The sequence below is a fragment of the Anopheles ziemanni genome, chromosome X (genome assembly GCF_943734765.1).
Source record: "Anopheles ziemanni chromosome X, idAnoZiCoDA_A2_x.2, whole genome shotgun sequence".
Classification (NCBI taxonomy): Eukaryota; Metazoa; Arthropoda; class Insecta; order Diptera; family Culicidae; genus Anopheles; species Anopheles ziemanni.
Window position 1 is genome coordinate 2074550 of NC_080707.1, and position 17075 is coordinate 2091624.

Genomic DNA, 17075 nt, shown 5'->3' on the forward strand with positions numbered 1-17075 from the left:
GTGGTCCAGTGGGACTGAATGCATTTTTCGGTACCAAAAGAAACACATTTAAACAAATCCTCAAGGAACGACGTGTGCAGTGTGGATCCTCTTTAAAGACAAAATTCGCATTGATTGGCATCGCTTTCCCCGGGCTAAATTCGCCTTTATCGCACTGCTTAATGAGCACACCTATATGGCGTCAATAAAAGAAAGAAAGATTACTATATTGGTTTGAAAAAGTTAATAGAAAAAATTCAATTATATGGAATAACAATATAGAGGTTCGTCGCTTTCCCGGCTGTTGATGTCTTTCATTCAAATTACCGGCAACACGCTAGCTAGTCACGTTTAATTAACAACCGTATGATTCACAGAATTGAATAGTTTTTTTTTTGTATAATAACGTACAAAAATGTGTCAGCAAACGGAAAATGATCGAGAGTTTTACGTGAAAAAGCGAGCGAAATTTAAAATTGAAAAATCAATAATCTCGGTTTTATCGGGTTCGTCGCTTGCTCGGCTGTTGATGTCTTTCGTTGTCGGTCGAGCCGTGGCGATTGCGCAGAAGGCATACGCGTGCGAAAGAAAGAGAGAGGGAGTGGGAGAGTGTGAGGAGTTAAAAAGAGACGAAAGCGAGGGAACCAATTTCTCCTTCGTGGAAAAGAGAGAGAATGAGAGAGAGAGAGAGATAAAAAAGCACGAATATGGTACAGGAAGCTAGAAAGCGGGCAATGTTAACATTGTACCTTCCCCCCTGGGCGCTTGGTTTTCCTAAGTGTTTTAGCAAAACAATACGTATTGCGTAACCATTTTCGTTTTACACCGTTTGTCGGGCCGCGAACTATTATATCGCGGCATTTATTGCAGCGTGTGCAGCACTCCAGCACCATAAACGGCGACGTCGTTGGGCGCTCGAAGCTGAAGTTGTCAGGCGCTTGGAGAAGAATGTCCCGGGGTTTCGTGCGTCATGGCGTCGGTGTTGAAGGAACCATTTAGAATCCCCGATCACCGGCCGGTGATAGGTGCCCCGGTTCGGGTGTCCCTTACCCCCCCTCCCCCCGCTGCTCGAGGCGGCCCATACTGCGCATCCCATAGTGGAAGGCACAGGAAGTTTGGCTTCCTTTCGCCGGTGTTCGGTGGCAGCGCTCGGGAGGTCCAACTGCACGCATGTCCTCTGCATGCTAATCAGCTCGGGATTCACCCTTTGCATACCCACCCTTCCATTCCAAGCGGAAGCGCGACCAGCGGACCCCATCCGGCCGGGTCCAAAAATGGCCGACACGAGAGGGCCCAAAATAGGACGAACGGCCGGACCCGTGGAAAGGGGTGGGAGGAGGGGTGTACGCATTGGCTCAGGCCGATTACCCTTTCAGCGGTTTGGGTCGAGCGCGCCGACGCCGGCTGCATGCGTAACGAGCTCGTCACGGGAGCAACCGAAAAAAAGAAAAAATCCGTGGATCATTTTATTATTATTATGCATTCATTTCATTCCGCTCCGTGCGCCCGCTCCCCGCCGGGAATCGCGCTACTGCCATCGCGCGGGAGGACGTGATCCGGGTACCGATTTGTCCTTTGGCCACCACACCGCCCGCCCGCCCGCACCCGAGCGACGGGCTAGAAAATTGTCTTGCTGCGGAGCGCCGTCGCCAGGGTTCGATCAGTTTTTGACGAGTCGCGAACCGCGAAGGATCACTCCGGTCTCTAAGCTTAACCTAATCCACCCACGCTGTGGTCCGTTCTTGAGTGTTTGTGTGTATTTTTTCCTGTTTACCAATGTGTGTATGTGCCAGTGTTCTAAAGTGTTAAAAACAACAAAAAAAAATAAACACCACACCGGATGATCAAATTGGCAACTTGGCAAGATGTTGGCATAGCTAAAAGATTTGGATTTAGCTATTCAACTTCTTGTTTATTTTTCCAATTTACTACCATCGCTCCTCCCCCCCCCCGCCCGGCTTGCGCACCGCAGTGTCGCGGAAGTGCCTGCAATCAAATAGAGTAAAACTCAACCGAAAACCAAGCGCACCGGGCACGTCGACGTCTCATCTATCAGAACGAACTGGAAACGCAATATTCCGAACGATAGTTTCGACAGGAGGATAAAAAAAGCCACATGAAAAGAAGGATATCCTCCGAGCCCGGGGAAAAATACCATCCAATGGTAGTATGATGTGGAAGAAGGAATGAGAGAGAAAAAAAAACGAGAAAAAGGAGTAAAACGAAGAGTAGAAATCAGCACAATTCATACTAACTAATGTTACAATTTGTTTTAAACAATTGTCGTCCTAAAATGCCTTCGTTTGAACTAAATCTGTTGATGTTAAAAGAGATAAGAGGGAGAAAGGAGTAAAACCGAAGAGTAGAAATCAGAATAATTCATACTTTAAATTATAACTAACATTGTAACTAATTGTTGAATTTGTTAAATTTGTTATTGTCGCTCTAAAATTACTTTATTCCTACAAAATCTGTTGATGTTAAACGATCTACTTGAATTGGTTAGTTGGTAAGAAGAAAGGAGGAAAATGGGGAGTAGAAATCAGAATAATTCATAATTTAAATTAGAACTAACATTACAACAAATTGTTGAAAATAATTGTCGCTCAAAAATTCCTTCATTTCAAAGAGAGCTTAATTGTTCAGTTGGTATTCCAGCACACATTCTTCTTTCTATTCATTTTCATGTCTGGTTTAAATTTCGTACAAAATTTGCATTATACATTCCTAGCGTGTGTCTGTGTGTTCTTTTTTTTTTTTTGAAATTTCAAACACGAAACTGTTGTGTGTCGATGTTCTCGTGTCGATTCCTCCAGCGGAGTTGACTTTCCAATTTCCATTCTACCAGTCCGGCGACTTGTTCGTTCGGCTGATTAGCGAAAGTTGACACGTACTGATTATTGTGTGGCGTACCGGATGGAAATCGTTGCTCATCCCTCGCCCAGTCCCTCACATTCTCTTCTTTTACTTCTTTCTCCATTCCGCTTCCCATCCTTTCCCACCCATCTTACTGCCACCGGGTTGGTGTTTTTCCCTTGTACCACTTTTCGCTTCCCAAGTGTTTTTTTTTTGCCTTCTCTTCTTTTCATTTATTCATTCATTTTGCGTCCCCAAAATGGGCCGTCTGCTCTGTGACGCCACCTTTGGGGAGGAAAGGTAGCAGCAAAAGCAAAAAAAAAAAAACCGGAGGAAAAATCAACGGTAGCGATGATTAGACATCCCCAGCGCCAACGGTTTCCCACATGGTTTCTCGTTTCGTTTTCCCACCCATCCCGGCCGCTGCTGGTCGGGTTGCAATATTTTTATTTACGAGCTGCTTCCGGACCGTCCGGTCCGAGGGTGCGAGTGAAAGGTAGCGGGAAGGCTTCCGGAAGAAGGGTCCAGCACTGGCCACCGGTTTTTTTTGGAGCCTTTTGGGTAAGTATTCCGCTGGCACGGTTTAAATCACAGTGTTTTCCCTGACGTTTCTGTGTGTCTTTTTTATTTTTGGTTTTGTTTCAGCCGAGCCCCACACAATTATGGCAAACAGCAGCAAGGGAACCGGCGCCGGGTGAAGCTCACAACCAGTCGGTGGGGGAGGAGGTTGGAAAGAAAACTAGACGAAAAAGAAAAGTTTGAAATAAATCTGTCAATAAAAAAAAGTTCCAACCCCCCCGCCGGCGCGCTAACGGGAGGCCATTTTCACTCACACGCCCGGTGCAGGAAAAACCCGGGCTGCATTTCCACGGTACAATAAACCAGCGCTTCGGTGGAAAAAAGAATGAAAAACAACAGGGGTCGATGCATCGTTCGCACGGTGCAATTCTATTGATAACGCGCGTGGAAAATGCACCCACGCGCGTGACAATATCGAACGGGCGACGGAACGAGTTCGCCTTCCCAGGCCCGGGGTGGGTGGCCCTTTTAATCCCATCGACGCAATGGAAAAATGTTTTTTCCGATCCGCCAACCCCATTAGACACGCTGCTTCGCACTAACTCTCGATGACAGTTCGGTACAGGGTTTTCCATAAAAAAAAAAAACGGCCGCCAATGAATGACTCAAACAAGATCAAACACTAGCCAACAACTCCAGACAATCAGGACACCGTTTGGAGTAGGACACTCGAACGAATAAAAGCCATTGCTGTCCAACAGAAAGAAGAGAAGTGCAGTGGAAAATACTGAAAACAAACAAACTCTTCTTTACCTATAATAGTTGAATAAAAATTCCCTGGAAACTGGTTTTTGTTGTCATAAGTAATAAACTGACATAAAAGTGACTGCTCAGTTCGCGGCAACAGTGGACAACAAGCATCAAACTAGCAAAAAGTTGTCGCAAACACTTAGGAAGTGTTGAGTATATCTTCATTGTTCATATAAACATCAAACCATAATAATCAAATTATTGCATTGCGTATCCAAACGTGAAAGTACATCAAAGACAGACATCAGAGAAGAGATCAAACAAAATGGGACAAAATCCATCTAAGCTGTAACATTTATGATCTCTTGAAGCATGCTTTCGCTAGTTTGATGACAAGAACAGCAGGTTAACTGCAACTGAGTTTAAAGATGGGGTTTCTAGGTATGGAAGGTATTCCAGTATGTTATATTCCTTAAACCGGGAGCTTGGTATCCCTCGTTCCTTTAGGAGACATTGGAGCCTCGGTTGCGAACAGTGAAAAGTAATCGGTTGAAGGCAGAGTTGTTGGTTTGATTGTTGATGGACGTCGACGATGTCACGACCCGCCTGGCGGAGAAAAGAAGTCCGAATGTGGACGCACGCAGCTGCCTAGGAACCTACAACAGTCAGGATGCCATTGACAGCTTCACATTTGTTTGGCTAACAAGACAGATCCAGAAGATCCAGAAGCCGGCAACGGTGCACAAGTGCAACGAGGTAACACCATTTCCATCCCTCACCTTGACTATTGTGTTTCACTGGAACGCGTGCCGCTGTAAGAATCACCACTTATCCACGATCAACGCACCTTGCCCGGAACTGGCTGCGTGCGTTCTGAGTATTTTGGCGCGCGCGGTTTATTTGTTTGTTTGCCTGCCTGTTCTCGGAAAACACACTCGGCACAAGAGGGTCCAACTGGAGAAAGAACTGCACGCCGGTTGGGTTGACTGCTGCGTGATTGTTAGGTGCCTGTTTTGGCACGCGAGACGGCACGAGGGGTTCTCACTAGTACTTCTGGGTCTTCTGCGCTGCACTAGGTCTAAACGGATCCACTATTCACACACAACAACAGCCAGCGTCACACATACGGGCAGCCAACACTCTGGAGCCGGTAGCTCTTCGTGGCAGGAGTCAGGAGTTGGGTCAATCACTCCCGGTAAGAAGATTGTACCTTGTCCGCAGTCAATAGCTTCACCATTCACGTGTGTACTAAGGCTCCTTTCCTGCAAGGATCACCTTCGTTCGCTTCGGAACACACTTGGGGTACCCACACCCACATCCACTCATAAACACACGCACACACGAACACACGTACGCACGCACGGACCCTCGAAGGGTTCAACTGTCAACGGTCGCGGGTTGTTGAGTTAAAAAAAGCACCAGGATCACCTGGTAGCACACCTCGAATGTCGTCCAGAGATCCGCAATGCCCCGAACAGCGATGCGGAAGAGATGCGTGATTAGTAGGCTGGCGCGTCCGAACACCACGGTTGTCTGTGACCGAATGTTTAATTCACCTGTTTGCTTTCCACGTTATAGTTGATCCCCGACGGTGTGGCTCCAACCTCCGCGAGATGTTGTTGATGATGGTGATGATGATGGTGATGATGCTGCTGCTGCTGCTGCTGATGCCGCCGACGACGACGACCAAGACGATGATGATGATATATGGACCCCACTACTTCACGCTGTCCGTCTCGGATTCCCAAGCCTCGACCTACAACACGTGCGTGGCTCACTCTCTCTCTCACTCTCTCTCTCTGATACCGATCTCACTCTGTCGCCCTTTCTCCCCATCTCTCTCTTGTTCGTTCGATTTTTGTCATTCTTACCTTGTGGCAAGGTGCGCACCAGCCCTATTTCCCCCCTCACCCGAGGGCGAAAGGAAAGGCCGGGTCTCACACACCTCGCACACCATATGCGATTATCCCGGTGCCGAGGCTCCAGCGCCGAAAAAACCGACGACCTGCCGAAAGCGGGCGAAAATTGCTCCCCTTTTCCACCCGGACCAACGAATGTGGGTGAGGAAGCGGGGGGGGGGGGGGGGGGGGGATTCGTCTGGCTCTTTCTCTGCCCAGTTTCTCATTCACAAACCGGGCGGCATCCAGCGTTCTCGAAGGGACAGGACGGAGAGAGAAAGAGAGAGAAGGCGAAAAGAAAGTGAAGGAAAGGCGAAGGAGAACGAGAGATAACGGGTGAAAGAAAGGTAGAAAGAAAGAAAGAAAGGTAGAAAGAAAGGTAGAAAGAAAGAAAGAAAGAAAGGTAGAAAGAAAGAAAGAAAGGTAGAAAGAAAGAAAGAAAGTGAAAGAAGGGCGTCGCAGGAGGAAGAGGAGAAGGAGGAGGAGGTGAAAGAAATGCGAAGCGAAGAGAGACGTCGGGAAAAAGGCGAGCGCAAGGTGAAGGCGCATGCGTACGCAGCTTCGCGCGCGCCTCCGTTACTTCTGCAACGTTTTGGGCGACGGGGTGAGAGGGGTGGGAGGTAGGGTAGGTGAGGAGGAGAAGCCACACGCCGATCGCGCATCTCAAGCAGCACATCCAACGTTGGGGGGGGGGGGGGGCTCGCACGCGAAACGCAAAAGAAAGCGCGTCCCCTCCGAAAGGAACGGGAATGGGAAAAGCATTCTCTCTCTCTCTCTCTCTTTCTCTCCCCTTGCCTTCTCTTTCGTTGCCTTACTCAGGGGGGACGTCTGGGGGGTGCGCCTGGAACGGGGCTTCGAACGGGGCTGCTGCCTTAAGGATTCTTCTTCCACCAAGCACGAGAAGCGGGAATCGCATTCATTTGTAACAGTAGTGTTTGCTACAGCGGTTTAAAACAACCACCAGTTTTTCCTACCTTCGTTTGCTTTTCCACCCGGAATTTTTGACACGTGCTGGGGGTGGCCCGGGGTTCTTGCCTCACATTGGCAACGTCGTTGGGTGATTGAGTTTGGGGGTTTCCTCTTCAAAAACAAACAGCTCGTTTCCACTCATCGGACAGCTGAAGACATTTGGAAAGAGGAAAGAACAACGTAACTTGCTAAGTGTATAATGAACAAGACAAGTACCAGAACACCTTCGCCTCCATGATCCCCAAATTTGATTACTTTTACAACCAATAGGAGTTTATTTTTAAACAATGACGATTAGATAATTATCTTTTGTATTTTTAATGAGCTCAATATAGTTGAAGCTCTTTATATTTAAGAGATAGATTTTGTGTTGAAATCAATATTTGTCATTTCGAAAACATTTTTCGATAAACAAATGTAATTTCGTAACGGAAAACAAGCGTAAAACATCAAAATAAGTTTTAAAATTATTATTATTTTTAGAACACATACATATTTTTGTATTTCAAACAGAAAACCTTGGAACTAGCGCTGCAAACGCACAAAAGAAGAGACAAGACCAGTGTATATTCGAATGCCAACTGCCCCGAAACCTGGAAAATGAGCGTAAAATGATTTCACCAAGAAAGTGTCATCGTATCATTTTTCGAAGTGATGGTTAAATGAATGAACTACATTGAAATATAGAGTTTCAAAAAGAATCAATGTATGCGGTTGAACGTCATCGTTCTCAACACTGCACACAACCCTCAAAAGTACGCCAATGCATACTTCTTTATTCTTTCCTTTCCTATTCTTCTAATCTTTACTATATTTCTACATCCACCATCAAGTATAACTTGTTTACGTAGTAGTATTTTGTAATTTTTTGTTTGTTTTATAGTTTTTAAATGATAAATTGTCCTGGGTTTATTTTCTTTTATACTCTCTTAATATTTACTGTTTATGTTTATGTTATTTGCAAGTTGCTTTACTACTTTTGCAGTCGTAGATATTACAGTTGAAGGGTGAAGGTTTTTCCACAAAGTTCTGTCCAATGCTAGGATATTTTGCCAAGATCTAACCGAGAACCTGATCCTGCTCGGGGGGTTCATTGGAGGTGCCAAGAAGTGAGTCCTCCCGCGATACCTCCCCGGTTGACCGAACCGAAGTAGGTGGTCCGCAAAAGGCGACGGCAGCAATGGGGAACGGAATGGAAGCAACACCCGGTTCCGAAATTTAAAATTTGCCCACGGGCACCGACGGGGGGAAACCGACTGACCCGAATCGGCCGCGCGGGACCGGGAAAGCAGAGCAACCGAACCCGCACCCGAAGGAGCTCCGCTTGTGGTTTGGAAACGGGGCTTTGGACCGGGGCGTGCGTGTGTGTGCTTTGGTTTCCATATTAAATTTTTCGGCTCGCAGTCACCGTAGGTTCGTCCCCTTTTCAGTTGCAGGCAAAGGAAAAGCTAGCGGTTGTCGGGAAAATTTTTTAACATTTCCGGTGCGTATTCTAGCGTTTCATCACACCGCGTTGGACGACGAACGCATCATTAGGCGGAAAGCTCGGCACGTGTGCGCGGAAAAATTCGGTGATCCCCGGACCCGGATTCCCACCCTTGGAACCGGTGTGTCTGCGCCCGACTGGGCTTCTTTTTCTTTTCCTTCCCTTTCCAATTCTCCCTGCTGCTGCACGAATGTGTGGCGCTTCTATTGCCGGGTGAGCGAGCGAAGAAGCGAAATGGAAAAGGCCAAAGAAGCCAAGAATAACAGAGTTTCGTTTTGGAAAGTGCCAATTTTGAGTGATAGTGTTATTTACGTGTTTTATATATCTTTATTCAGCTCAAACACATGGTTTCCGATGCGAGCCGACTTTCTTCCCGGTGCGAACTAACGTTTGCAAATTTGTGTGTGCGTGTTTTTTTTTTGTTCACGTTCGTCGCTTGTTGCCTTCTTCCATCGCTCGCTTCTCAATCACCCCCTGGAGGCTGCATTTTTGTTTTCTTTTTACTGTTGATTTCCACGTTTTTCTCCGCGCGTTTCGCGGTCCGGGCCACTTCTCCACTGGTTGGTGGCTGACGTGTTGACATTCCGCAACACACATATCCCGAACAGCCTCTTGCCTGCCTTCAAAATTGTAAACCGTTTTTTTTTTCTCTTCCCCCGAACTTTTGCTTCTTGCCCTCTTCGTGCGCTTTTTTTCTCCTTCGGTCACCCTTTTTGACGTTTCTTTTCCCTTCTGTTTTTGCTGTTCGGTTTTGTTTCGTTGTTTCTTCCTCTGCCACGCTTCCTTGCCCCGTAACATTCCTGTGTCTTGTTTTTTTCTTCCTTTTTTTAGTTTGCCATTTTCCCTTTTTGACCGGCTTTCTTCCCCTGGGCAGCGGCTTCTTATCGCCTCCTTACGTTTTCGTTTTCGTTTTCTTTTGTTCTGCTCTCGTTGGCTAATTTTTCTTTCGACGCGAGTATTGTTTTCTTTTCTTAAATCGGTTTTTAACCATCCTGCTGCTTTCTATCTGCACGCTTGCTGGTTCGCTTATCGCATTCCTCTTTCCCCACGGATGCGCATTCCTCTTTCTCTTGCTTAAAATTCTTTGCGAGATTCTTAACATCTGTTTGTGTGCTCGTCTCCAAGACCTTTTGATCGATTTATCTTTCTGTGTCGTCTATTTTAATTCGTTTCGAAGATCTTGTGAACCTGTTAGCCCTTTAGAACAGCTTTCAGCTGTATTCGGTGGGGTTGTCGAAAAAAAAAAACTGATTACAATACATTATCACTGTCCGAGCCGACGGCAGTCGACGCCACCGAGGTAGAATTCATCGCGCCAGGGAAAGTGAAGAGCCGGCCTCCGGCTGGAAAAGCGCGACTTTCACCCTAAAAAAGGTAATGTGTAGTGCAATTCGCGCCCTGCGCACGCCGGAAGACTGCCCAAGCGCGCGGTTTCGCGGATCGATCGGTGTCAGATTTGGTGCTCGTCTTGCACCGTTCGCATAATAACAGACGCGGCGCGGCATGTGTACGGCACCATTCGGCAACCCAGGCCACACCTAGCGACGTTCGACCTGCGGGGCAGAACTGGGTCAGGTACCGGGACCGCGTCCTTCCCCGTTGGTGAAACGGGGAGCAGCACCGGAGGACAGAGTGCATCGTAGACTCGCACTTTAACTAGCGAGAGCCGTTTTGCGACCTCTTTTTTTGGCAATAAACTTTTACTACATGCGAGCACTTTTTCCATCAAAGGTATAACGTAGACTTGGAAGTGGAGTACATTGACTTAATCCGCTTTTTGCCGTTAGTTACGTCACTGCCCCACCAAACCTCACATCTATACGTCATATAGTCTGTCGAGCCACGCTGGATCCTCTTCTAGAGCGCTACTCTGGGAGCTTCAGGGGAGAAAGTTCCATCCTTTCCAGTTGATTCTATCACTAAAGTAGCCAGTCAAAAGGAGAATTGCATATGGACTAGCTTTGTTAGCTCTAATCCTCTTAGTCCACAGAAGAGCAGCACCAGAACGCGGAGTCATAGCTGTTTACCAGGCGCCAAGTAGTCTGTAAGCTGTATCTTGACATTCCGTAGAGGAGAAAGCCTGTTGCCCTCAATTCTGAATAGAATAACCTATTTCTACAGAACCTAAAACGGCCTATGTCTACGGAATCAGCTCTTAAAACATTGTCGACATAGTGCCAGGGGTTTTGTTCTGTGTGTGTGATAGCAATAGAAGCTCCAGAACTGCATATGCAACGCAGGTTCAGGTTCCCATTCTGGTTCAGGTTCCCCGCGTTTGTTTAGTGTTCTAGCGACCCCGGTCCTCAGAAGAGCTCCCGTCTACCGGAGTCTGCTTTCCCCCCGGGAGCAGCTCCCGAACAGCTCGGTGTCCCAAATCGTCCGACGCCGAGCGTGACCAGACAAAAAAAACGCACAAACAAACAAGCAAATAGAAACTCCCCTGGTTGCGACCCGTTCCCAGTTCCCCGTAAAGGGTTCTCTCCCGAATGGCACAGCCGGTCCCTTTTTAAGGGGCATCCGGGTCGATTAGAGGACCCAGAGGCAGGCGAGAGAGAGAGAGAGAAAGGCCGAGACACCGTCAACAAAAAAGGGTCTATGCTAGAGACATCCTCCACCGTTTGAGCGTTCCTCCAAAAGAGAAAACCCATCACGCCTGCGAAATCTGGCACTTGCGCTGAGGCTTCTGTACGCACTGTGTACGCAAGCTGCACAAACCCCACATGCCGGACCTTCTTGTCCCTCATGTCCCGGTGCTCGGGAGTCATTAGATGGGCTCGCATGGGTTGACATTGAGCAGGTGTGTGGGGCGCATGGGAAGATGCAGCAGCCCGTGAGAGACCGACGAGAGGTGCACAGGTTTTCGGTTCTTCCCATATCTGCCTACTGCTACTACATACTGCCCGGTGCACGGCTGACCACGTGAGCGATTGGGAGCCGAGCCAGTCGGGCCGGTTTTGCGGCGCGATAGGGAAACCGCAACCCATCCCCCTCCCCACCCCTGCGCGTGGAACGAAAGGGAAAGAAAATACCATTAGGGGTGAAAAGAAATCAGTCACAAATATTTTCTTTTCGCCTCAGCTGCGCCCGCCTGCCCTCCGACGTCCTAGAAAGGAAGTTAGAGAATCCGATCGGCAAAGGGAAAGGGAAAACAAAGCGAACAAGAGAGAGAGAGAGAGAGAGGGGGATAAAGAATGCAAGATGAGGGGAGGAGTAGAAAGGGGAAAAAAAGGAATGTCACTGGTGAGATACGCCGGCGGTGGCGGTGGCTATCTGTGCGCGATGCGTCCCATGGCTGCCTATATGGCTGCAGGCCACTGTCAGCACGTCTGCGAAGTCTACCCCGTTTGAAGTGAGAGTGAGTGCTTCCGCGGCCATACCACCGCGCAGCAGCACACGTGTGCCAGCTTCCGCTCCGGCGCGGGAACCCCTCCGCGGGCAAATGAGGTCAGCTGCGCCAAGCGACGACGACGACGACGACGACGACGACCAATCTCCGGGAACTAAAAGTGTCGAAACACGACCAGGGGGCATGAATGACGTTGGACTCCCGGTTGGAGCCCGCGGAGTGTCACTCGGTGGAGCGCGACAGCGAATTCCGATGGGACGGCTAGAGATGGATAGATGAAAGGATGGACGGATTGGACGGATTGGACGGACGGATGGATGGATGGACATAAAACGGCGTGTGGGCTCGTTTGCAGGATTTCTGGCTGACACTCGACTAGACACCGCCGGGGTGGTGGTAGACCTGAATGTCGGACTAGATCTGGAATGACCAAAACGTCGAGCGTGAGGTTCGCAGTGGGGAGGAGGAGGAGGAGGAGGAGTAGGAGACTGGACCCAGACTACCACGACCAACCCTAGTAGATGGAAGGAAACGCACGCAAAAAAATAATGTCGGCGAGGAGAGTCATTGAGATGCAAAAGGTTGCGCTTTGCTGCAAGGGCGAGACATTTACATTGTGCGATTTTGGAGGACGTGCACCGTTTGGCAATTGATGCGCACCATCACCCACAAAACACACACACACACCTTTTTCTCTACGTTCTTTCTTTTTTGGAACATATTTCGCAGATCTCTTACTTTCCCCCGACACACACACAATGTGTTACTTATAAGCCTTAAAACACTAAATATAGGTTAAGGGGAACTGAGCAGTGCTCTCCCAACCCGGTTGAACACATCCTTTGAACCAAACCCACTCCTGTGGCCCATATATCGGCCCCGTTTCATCCTCCAATTCGAGCAATTAATGTTCCCCAGCTCCCAGCTGTTCCAGGAAGTGACAAGCCTGCCGGCGTTTCCGAGGGTTGTGTGCGTGCCCTAAGGGCGCAACGGCAGCTTTTGGAACTCGCCGTCAGAAACTGGTGCTCGCAGGTGTCCCCGGCCAAGGTTGAACGCGATGAGGCGGTACCGTTGCGATTTAGGTAGAGTCAACGCGGATTCCCTGGATGAGGTGACCCACGGGACTTTATGGGCTCTAGCTCGGTGTGTTTATAAACCTTTATCGGGTTGACATGGATCATTCGCTGTGTTGTCAACCGGCAGCTCCGAAGACCGTTTGTTATCGGGTTTTGCAGTTGGTTTCTTAAAGGGCCAAGGTCTCCGAATACCCTAAACTAGACTCTGGCGAGATGTGAGGTCGCGTGATGCACAGGTGCGGTGTTTACAGATATGAAACCAGACTCAGGTAGCACGCGTGCCATCGGAAGCAACCTGAATGAAATGACACTAGATCCGCTTGAGCTTCTAAGCCGTCATCCATCCCACCGGGGAGGGCATGTCCGCGTGGAAAGCTGCTGTGGTCTAGTTTACCATTGTGGCGCAGGCGGGTTGTCACCGCGACGCAGATAACGATGGGATCGTGGCTCAACGTGGCTTCGGTATCGATTGTTTCTGGCCGATATCTGGACCCGAGCGAGCCACTTTTTCTTTCCTACGCCCCCCCCCCCCCCACCCCCCCGTACCTACGTACTGCCATCTCCGGCATTCTGAAGATGGTCTCTACCCCGGTCTATTCCAGGTCCTTCGACCGAAAAGGGGAAGGCAGCAAGGCGCACTGCTAGTTGTTTGCCGTATCTTGTTTGACAGCTTTTTTTTTTGGCGTGTGTGTATTTCCCCCCATTCACGCAACCGAGCGTGGCCTAGGGGAAGCTGTATGAAGCGTGTTCCTCATCCTCAGCGTCCGAGCGTCCTTTAATTGTTCCCTTTCCGTTTGCTTCTCCTTCTCGCTCGTTCTCGTTTCAAGCCCTGCACCCTTCTCCGGTTTGTCACACCGGCGTCCATTCGAAAGCGCGTCCAGTGCGCTATGTCCGGTTTTCGAACTTCAACTGCAACCTCCCCCCCGCCATTCTGCCCCTTTACCGCACCGACCGGTTTAGCTATTTCAGCTGCAAAAACGATGAAATACCTGCTTGACTTATTTCTTATGCAGTTGCAGTCCGTATTTATTTCTCTGTGTTTGTGTGTGTTTTTTTTACCGCCTTTTTACCTCTTTTTCTTTTGGGTTGTTTTTGCCCAACCAAAACCCGCTTCTGCCCTGCACCGTCCATGTTCGCCGGGCGGATGGCACACACGTACGTCGAGATATGTACGTATGCGCGATACTTTCCTTTCTCGCAATCCACTGCGACTTTCTCACCGCGTACTGGACGGGGCGTTTGGTTTGGTTAGGGATTAGGCGAGGAGGCGGGGAGGAGGCTCGAAAAGGGCGACCCGAACAGGTGTCTGGGAAGGGAGGGGAGGGAGAGATGGGGAAGAGGGGACCCATTCTTGGCAATCCACGCTGGTCAGTTGGTCTCCTCTTCATCTCCGCCGATTGTTGCCCGGTTTTCGCCCGGTAGAAAATGGATTTCCAATCATCGTTCGGTGACGGTACATCGGATATGTCACACGGTGCACGCTTGATTTGAGCCTTTCTCTGTCGGAGAACAGCTCTACACCGTAAACAGGCTTGGCTTCGTTGGGGGAGTTGTGGAAGTCCCGGGGGTTGTGGAGCGGAAGGAGTTTAGCATGTCGGGGAGCACTAACTGCGGAGTCCTACGAGGTACTGTAGGCGTAGTACGCGTGCGGGTCCGCGACAGGGTGCGTGCAGTTGTCCTGCGGTATTCTGAACATGCTCTCCACGTCGATATCGTACCGGGGCAGTTTTTCCCTGTAAAGTTCAAGAGGCCGATTAGTTCCAGCGTGGAGAAGCTAACGAGAACCTTGCTACCGTAGAAAGTTGATGACGTTCTGGCCGAGCGTTGGCTCCCGCGACAGCATCAGCGCCGACAGGTACTTCTGGGAGTTGGTCTTCTCCGCGCAGTGCATCAGGAGGGCCCACGAGCGGTAGTCCGTGTCGATCACGTACGTGTTGTAGACCTCCTCGACTGCCAGCGAACATGAAACATGAGATTCTTGAATATCTGAGCTGTCCTAAGGGTGGTCGGTTTCACCTACAGCTGCTCTCGGCGTGCACCCAGTGGGCCGGCTGGGCGTAGTTGGGCACGATCCAGGTGATGTTGCCCTGCTGGAACGTCGCGAGCGGGTCATCGAGGAAGACGTAGGTGAAGTTCATGGTCACAAAGCCGTCGGAGGTGAAGAGCGAGCCGCGCATGCAGCCGTACTCGGGGAACATCTCCGTCGAGGCGAAGTACTGCAGCACGTACCACGGGCCCATCATCGCGTTCAGCCCAAAGTTGCGCATCGCCCGCACCTGTTCCGGTGTGCGGAAGAGAAGACAACCATCCGTCAGAGCTGCCAGCTTCCGCGCTACAGACTTTCAGCGACAAATACGTACCCGGGGGCACTTTTCATTGCGATTGCGGCGTCGTCCAGACTGCGTGGACGAATCCCCGACCGATAGTGCCAGCAGGAGGACAACTACGAGCCACAGGGGTACTGTCGTTCGCCTAGCAACCATAGTACCTGACACTGTGGATCAACATACGTAAAATCAACGTGTATTAGAAAGGTTATATTATGACCTATGATATGATAGATAAAGACCCTATACATGTCTTCTTTTTCGTCGCGATATGTCAAAATGTCGTACACAAAGTAAACAAGCAACTCAACCACGTCATGTTGCAACTCGCGTCGACTTAAACTTTAAGTAATTCAAGATGGCGCTTCTCCTAATGTTAAACTGACTGGATTAACTATCTGCAGGATCAAGTATTTCTCTCGCTTTGTTTTCAAATGTAACAAACAGTCCCAATTAGACACATTGTTATTTTCCTGACCGCGTTTGACTTACAATGTTAGTTATATTTGGTGTCCTGTTCTGATAACGAGAAAACAATGTTTCGCAATGATTCATCTAACAGGATGTATATTTTCACAATCTCCCCTAAACCAGAAAGTAACCGCAGGGTGTCAATTTTGTTGTGAAAATAATGTCAAAACACCGCAGACTCCTGGTGCTTGATGTGTTAATGATCTTTACACACAAATACACACAATTGAAAAGCAAATGATAGTACAATATGGCGAGCAAACCATAAACATGAATCGAATCAACAAACGACGAGATGGAAGCCCATTTCATTCACTTAAAAACGGAGGAGCTTTCGCCGGTCCGCTCGAGGCCGGCCTCTTGTTTGAGGTTGGGAAGGGCTTCTACAACTTCCACAGCTCCCTTCAAGATCCCCCATCACCTCCCCCCGCTCCCCGATGAAACCGAAAATGTTCATACAGTTTTGTTTGATTGGCGAAAACAAAATCGCCGCAAATCACTTTTTCGATCGATTTGGCCGCCACAACCGCAGAGTTTCTCCCAACCAAAGGAAGGCGAGTGAAGGGGAAGAAGAGGATGGGGGAGAAGGTGCCTTCCGTTTCCCTTAATTGCCCCGCTGCCCTGATAGGTATCGGATCAGTAAACGTCGATCGGCCCAAAGCGGAAGCGCTCTGGTGCGTCGTCGTCGTCGTCGGCTGCGCGCTTCGGCGTTTAAATTAAATTAACGAAAATAAATGGAGAGAAAAACGCACACAAACATACACACACACAACACTGATTGCATTACATTTTATCTTTGCTTGCTTTCTTTTCGTTTTCTAAACTCAATTAACAGTAAAAGTTACCGTACGACGGTGCGGTAAAAGCAGATTAGACGATATATATATGTGCATAGCCAAAAGCCTTCAATGGTGGTAGTTTTTTTTTTTAACAAATTTCACCAAAATTGCAGCAAATTGAAGATGGTTTCCCGATGTCTGATTCACGGATTCCGGCGACACAACATTACCTTCTTTTTTCAATTAAAGCTGCTTGTTTGACGTTTGATTGAAGGAGACCTTGAATTATTTATTTATGGTAGTGCGTCTGAAGTAAGAACCGTTCTGTGGTGTTGCCTCACCGAAGGGCTGCAATATACTGCGTCTGTTCAACTAAAAATGGGCGATAACAGGGCCTTCCAGCATGCACGAGGATGAGAAGCATACACCGGATTCTAGGCAAAAGATAAAAACCCTTCGTCGGGTCACTGTGAAAGCTGGACGATGACAAAGAACGGCGAGGGAAAAAAGCAACTACCCTGCAGATAAGCGAAACCGATACCGTGTTCAGCCGTATGCCACGGGGCAGTTACGTCTGTCCCAACTTGCCAAGGTTTCAGCGTCAGGCCATGTAGAAGAT

At 48.9% G+C, this 17075-nt stretch overlaps 1 protein-coding gene across 1 annotated transcript; it reads right to left on the minus strand.

Moving 5' to 3' along the window:
* Window positions 1-14497: 14497 nt before the first annotated feature.
* On the minus strand, window positions 14498-15362 carry LOC131290498 (uncharacterized). Its single transcript, XM_058319646.1, has 4 exons — window positions 15240-15362; window positions 14900-15155; window positions 14673-14829; window positions 14498-14612 (listed from the first exon to the last, which is right to left on the minus strand). Exons 1-4 carry the CDS (start codon window positions 15360-15362, stop codon window positions 14498-14500), a joined length of 651 nt encoding a protein of 216 aa, XP_058175629.1.
* Between the last annotated feature and the right edge of the window lie 1713 nt (window positions 15363-17075).

What these genes read in the sequence shown, in the direction of transcription:
- LOC131290498 (XM_058319646.1), bottom strand. Translation starts at nt 15,362, where the DNA reads ATGGTTGCTAGGCGAACGACAGTACCCCTGTGGCTCGTAGTTGTCCTC. An exon ending in GGTGCACGCCGAGAGCAGCT is followed by an intron (nt 14,830 to 14,899) that starts GTAGGTGAAACC and finishes GTTCGCTGGCAG; the next exon opens with TCGAGGAGGTCTACAACACG. An exon ending in AACGTCATCAACTTTCTACG is followed by an intron (nt 14,613 to 14,672) that starts GTAGCAAGGTTC and finishes TGAACTTTACAG; the next exon opens with GGAAAAACTGCCCCGGTACG.